Consider the following 5,811-nt stretch of genomic DNA (forward strand, 5'->3'; position numbering starts at 1 on the left):
CCCGGCCCGACCCGTTTTAGTCTTATGTTTTAAATTTAATCACTCTTTTTTATGTATTTTTTATGTATTAATTACTCACAACTATTTTTTTGCTAAAATATGATTGGATGAACATAAAAATGTAAACAATTTTTACATTAACGTTGAATAATAGTTAAACTCTAGATTATTACTTCAATTAAATCAAATTAATAATTTATAAAATTTAAAATTTTAAAACTTTAAGCTAAATTCATTCATACTTATTAAGTTTATTTATTTAACATTTTTTTTATTAATAAATTTTAAATTAGTTGATAATTTTTTAAAAAATATACTATTTTTTTAACAAAAATCAAATGAAATATGAGCTAATGAGCCGACCCAAAGCCTGATGAACCAGTCTGGTCTGGCCCAACTTTTGTATGAGCCAAATGGGTTTGGGCTAAAAAAAACCCCAAGTACATTTTTGGGCTAGTTTTTTAGGCCCAACCCAACCCAAAAACATGGGCCAATGTGCCGGCCTATTAGGCCAGTCCATTTTTGACAGCTCTACTTCCATCTATCTCTCTAGTTAAGTCACATAAGTAAAATCTGACAAGGAAGATGACCTACTTCCATGGTTCTTTATTTCATGCATTGAAAATGCACAGTTTGGATGGCACAGCGAACTTAGTTAGTTGGATGGTAAAATCTAGGAGCATAACTTAATTTCAATAATTTAATTTTCAAAATGCTGCATTTGGATGAACCATTGGTTATAACGCCCACACTCCAAATTTCAACCTCAAAGAAATAAACAAAAATGTTGCACCCATTTTCATTTCGTTGCTCCAACCATGCTTCTACCACACCGTTTCCTTCCTTATTACTCCTCAATACTACGTCGTTTCACCTCGCAGGTAAATCTCCCACTTTCCCGTTTCTTCGCCGGCCGTTCAATCCACCGGCGCTCCGGTCAGTTCACCATGTGAGAGCTGTTTCGTCTTTACCACTCTTTGATTTCAGCGGAGGCAAAGGGTATGTACATCTAATTTCTCCTGAAAACCCTTGTTTACGCTTTATTGTTAATTTATTTGTTGTTATTTTTCTTTCACTGATGTTGAAGTTGGGAATAATTCTTTGGTGGACCACTCAAGTGGTCTTAAATGCAATATATCCAGAGCTCAAGTGGTTAATAAACTCTACTCAAGTTTGGTCAGACTTGACAAGATCCTTTCTTGAGAACAGGGTCGGCCTAAGGTTAAGGTCACTAAAGTTCTAGCTTTAGGTCTACGAACAAAAGTATATTTTTAATTAAATTAAAGTAAAAAGGCCTCGTATGCAGACAAAATGTCTAAAAACTTGTTTTAGGCCTCACTTACTATTGAAGATTATTGGGCCGGTCATGTCGGGGATCCCCTTTCCCTGGGAACTAGTTTGCTAACAAAAATATATTTGATATCTCAACCTACAATTTATTTGATCTATAAAGCACAATACTGACATGGATATCGGACATGACATATATGCTGACATGTCGACACCGCTAATAATTTGATAAAATCACATAATTTAGTGTTATCATATGTGTCGGTGTTGGACATCAATGCGTGTCCAACACTGGGACACGCCTAATCCGATGAGCATCCGTGCTTCGTAATATTTGATGGCTGGTAGTATATGTTATCTTGAGCATAACAAAATAGGACCAGTAGAACTCATGTTTTGGCATGCTCAACGGAATATACATGTGTTGTATCATTTTGTTGTGCTTTGTTTTCTGTGGAATTGTTGTAACAATAGACGTGAGATAGATTGAGGAAAGAAGTAGTTTTGTATCGGATTGTTGTATGGACTGGACTGGTTTGGCACACCTTATGCTGTTAGATATAATCTAATTTACCAGTTAATATAACTTTTCCTTTGCCAAATAATAAAATAAAATGTGATGGGTTAAATACAGTTTCGTCCCCCTATTTTACCTCATTCACAATTTTCGTCCCTCATTTATAAATTCAGTATCTTGGTAACCAAGTTGTCAAAGTACTTCGGTCTCGCTCAAAAAAAAAAAAAAGTACTTCGGTCTGAATTTTAATCATATGGCACACGAGATGTTTATTGGCTTTTTTTAAGAACATTTTGACAATTTTTCTCAACTATGCATCTCTCTTGCCACATCATCGAATTCAGTCTCAAATGCATATGTGAAGATGTTAATTGTTCTGAAAACTGGGGAATCAAAATTGTGTATCTAAAATATGGGGACCGAAATTGATGATGAGATAAAATAGTGAGATCGGCAATGTATTTAAGCCTTATATTGATTAATCTTTGTTATCCTCTCCCTCCATCTCATGTTACAAGTTGTTTATAGTTTAACACATGAACATTAGGAAAAGTATTATAGACTTTTCTAAATTGTCATTTGTAAGAGTATCAAAGAGATATTGAACATGGCTAAGGGTATAATAGAAAAGAAACAGTTAAATTTCAATTTGCTTCTCTGTATATAGAATAGTTTGAGCAGTTCGGGTAGGCTTATTTATTTCTAGTTAGACAGCATTGTATTTTATACATTTAATCTGTATTATATTTTTACTGAAATCATTGAAATGGAGATGTAAATTTGTTCATTCGTGAGATCATATATAATATTCTTCTTGCCAGCTGAGACTTTGTAATATCAAAGGCTGTTTATACTCATTTGCCTTTGTCATTTTGCAGCATGAGTGGGTTCTGTGATGTTGAACTAAAAGTTCGCGATTATGAATTGGATCAGTTTGGTGTGGTCAACAATTCTGTTTATGCAGGTTATTGCCAACATGGTGAGACCGTATGAGCTATTACGTGTAGATTTTCAGTACCAAAAATTGTTACTTTAATCTCTCTAGATCACTTTTTCTAGACGATGTTTTTAGAAAACTATTTTATAAGTATATCTCTTGTAATTGATATATAAAATTGAAAACAGATGTTAATTTTGAACTGTTTAGAAATCTAAAATGAAAACTAAAGTTTGACATGACATGATTAGGACAGAAGTGCTGTGGTAATTTGATGACTTTAGGATAAAAATATTGTTTAGAGTCAGTGTCTTTAATCTCTTTCTGTAGGGAAAAAATCTATAGTTTGATTTATACTCTTGAGTTGATGACTTGAGTTTACAGTTGCAGTCCATATTAAAATTTACCTGTGTTAAGAGTATCCATTTAGTAAGCAACAAAACCAGAATCGACTTTGTTTTATCATGATTAAACAAAGTTATAGACTCAATGATCATATCAAGAAGAAAATGTGATTGGTCTAAACCTTGATTAAAAGGTGTTATTCACAATACTCGGCTTATTATGGTTTTGTGCTTGCGGTAATGTCTTAAACTTTGGATTTTGGAGGGTGATATCAAAACTTTTCTGTGCAAACTTTCATGCAATCTAACAGTTATCGACATGGCTAGCATCTTTTTGTCCTTTAGGTGTTGTACACATGGTGTTTTCATATTTGATCCTGGTTTATTTGGTCCTTTTTGATTGTTGGGATCAGGAGGGGTAGCCCTTAAAGGATCCTTAATTGAAATATGTTAGATTAATTATTTGTAAAAATTTTAATGTATCGTTCTGAATTTTGTAGCAATTAAAAGCTATACTTTGTTTCTTCCACGCATAAACCTGATTGTTTATATGCAAATACCTTCATAAGGTCGTCATGAATTTTTGGAAAGCATAGGCATTAATTGTGATGCCGTGGCTCGCTGTGGTGATGCATTGGCATTGTCTGAACTATCCTTCAAATTCCTTGCACCTCTAAGAGTAAGTCATGCAGAATTTATCGGCCATTTGTGTTTGTTAGGTATAATCTCCTGATACAATGTAGTACTGTTAAAGGATATGACATATTTTTGCCAATGTTTGTTCTGATTTTAAAAAACATGCAACCAGAGTGGAGACAGATTTGTCGTAAAAGTTAGAGTTTCTGGCTCTTCAGCTGCACGCATATACTTCGATCACTTCATCTATAAGCTACCAAACCAAGAGGTCCTTTTCTATCCCTTATAGTTCACTCTTTTTTTTTTTACCATCTTCAAAAATGTTTCTTGATATTGGTGTATTTGAATGACAGCCTATTTTGGAAGCCAAGGCCACAGCAGTGTGGCTTGACAAAAACTATCGTCCTATTCGAATTCCGGCAGATATTAAGTCTAAATTTGTTAAATTTATTCGCAATGAAGACTCGTGATGCATATTTCAGATGAACATTTGATTGATTGATCATTGCAAAAGTTAACTGTTTTTGTACTTGCCTTAAACTTGTCATGTGTATAGGCAAGGAGGTAGCGGTACTGTAGCACCGGGTAGCACCATTCTATAATGCAGAGTCCAGTAATATTAAAGAATCAAAGGCCTACTGTAAACCAAGAAAAATACTCTTCTCACTTATGAAATTGCTCATTCCCTTATATCAGCGACAGTTAACCGTCGCTGATATAAGAGAATGAACAATTTTGAAAGGGACAAGAGCAATTTTCGTAAACCAAATTCTAGCAATACTAAACAATTTAGTTATAGCAGTATAGGGACTTTTGCCTCTTCTTAGTTTATGTGAAATACCTTCATAAGGTCGTCATAAGAAATTGCTTAGTTTCTTATGCTGTTGAGAAATTTCTTGGAGGTATTCATGTGAAGTTGTTGAATTTTTTTTTGACAATGTGAAATTAAATTCAAAATTTAAACTTTATATACTAAAGAATGTGCTTTAGCTTCAAATATGGCGGCTTTTAAAGTTAGCTACTTGAAGTCCAGTTGTTGGAACAATGATTTATTTATTTATAAACAAATAGAAACTACAATGTTTGTCATATATTGTGTAATTGTTTTCTAAATGAGTCAAGTAATCATCTACCCCATATAATTTTTTTATTTGACAAGTTTATTATATTGGTAGTATTCGGTAAGATGTGTCTTTTAAGTTAGAGTTTTAGAATACATTATGATAAATGGTTGGTGTTGAATATAAAATTAAATTGTACAAGAAATATTATGATTGCATCATACTGATACATGGTTCATAACCACACCATATTTTAAATCAGTTTTCTTTACATGTTGTAAGTCTATTTTACATGTAAATGAATATTTTTTAACTTCTAAAACATAAAAAAATTAAGGGTCTGATACACACAATGCAATAATGTGGAGTCTAAAACTGCAGCTAAAACTATAGTTATAGTTCGTTTACCACAGATACTTTTGACTTGACTATTGTTGTTGCTCTATGCCTAGAAGTCTTGCAGCATACTATACTTTCAATTCTCTGTTTAAAACTGAAATTTTGGCACGTACAGAAAGTTGTCGAACATGATGTCAGGACAAGCAGAATGTCGAGAAGGAAAACATCATGACAACACAAGATAACAAATAGCAACTTAAAGATAAAAGCTGAAAGTAAATGACACAAGTTATTTGTTAACCCAGTTCAGTGCAATGTCACTTACATCCGAGGCTACCAAGTCAGGAAGAAAATCCATTATAATAGTATTAGTTTGAAGCTTGCATAAACAACCTCAAATCTACTAGCTTTGCACCTAATCACTACCCGTGTAATTTCTATCTAAGACTCTCCTAGATATGAAACCTCTCTCACTTCCCCTCAATCACTCACCAGTGATAATCAAATACAATGAAAATGGAGACACACTCCGCGAAACAGAATTCACTCTAGCTTAACAAAATGCGGCCAACTATAGTCTACAAACCTAACAAAAACCATTGCTATTAGTTCTCGTCATTAAGCATTTTCTATCAAATCTTACTTAGTGCAGAACAAGTTTTAATAGTTCATTCTTAAGAAAAAGAA

General features: G+C 33.2%; 1 protein-coding gene across 1 annotated transcript; it reads left to right on the top strand.

Moving 5' to 3' along the window:
* The first annotated feature begins 583 nt into the window (after positions 1-583).
* LOC11406694 (acyl-acyl carrier protein thioesterase ATL3, chloroplastic) lies at positions 584-4,692 on the top strand. Its single transcript, XM_003614577.4, has 5 exons — positions 584-999; positions 2,686-2,786; positions 3,658-3,767; positions 3,897-3,992; positions 4,078-4,692. Exons 1-5 carry the CDS (start codon positions 785-787, stop codon positions 4,192-4,194), a joined length of 639 nt encoding a protein of 212 aa, XP_003614625.1. The 5' UTR covers positions 584-784; the 3' UTR covers positions 4,195-4,692.
* The last annotated feature ends 1,119 nt before the right edge of the window (positions 4,693-5,811 follow it).

The sequence above is a fragment of the Medicago truncatula genome, chromosome 5 (genome assembly GCF_003473485.1).
Source record: "Medicago truncatula cultivar Jemalong A17 chromosome 5, MtrunA17r5.0-ANR, whole genome shotgun sequence".
NCBI lineage: Eukaryota > Viridiplantae > Streptophyta > Magnoliopsida > Fabales > Fabaceae > Medicago > Medicago truncatula.

Bases quoted from the DNA above. Each gene is read 5' to 3' on its own strand.
- LOC11406694 (XM_003614577.4), top strand. From the start codon at position 785: ATGTTGCACCCATTTTCATTTCGTTGCTCCAACCATGCTTCTACCACA. The intron at 3,768-3,896 runs GTAAGTCATGCA...ACATGCAACCAG, and splicing joins AATTCCTTGCACCTCTAAGA to AGTGGAGACAGATTTGTCGT. The intron at 3,993-4,077 runs GTCCTTTTCTAT...TTTGAATGACAG, and splicing joins ATAAGCTACCAAACCAAGAG to CCTATTTTGGAAGCCAAGGC.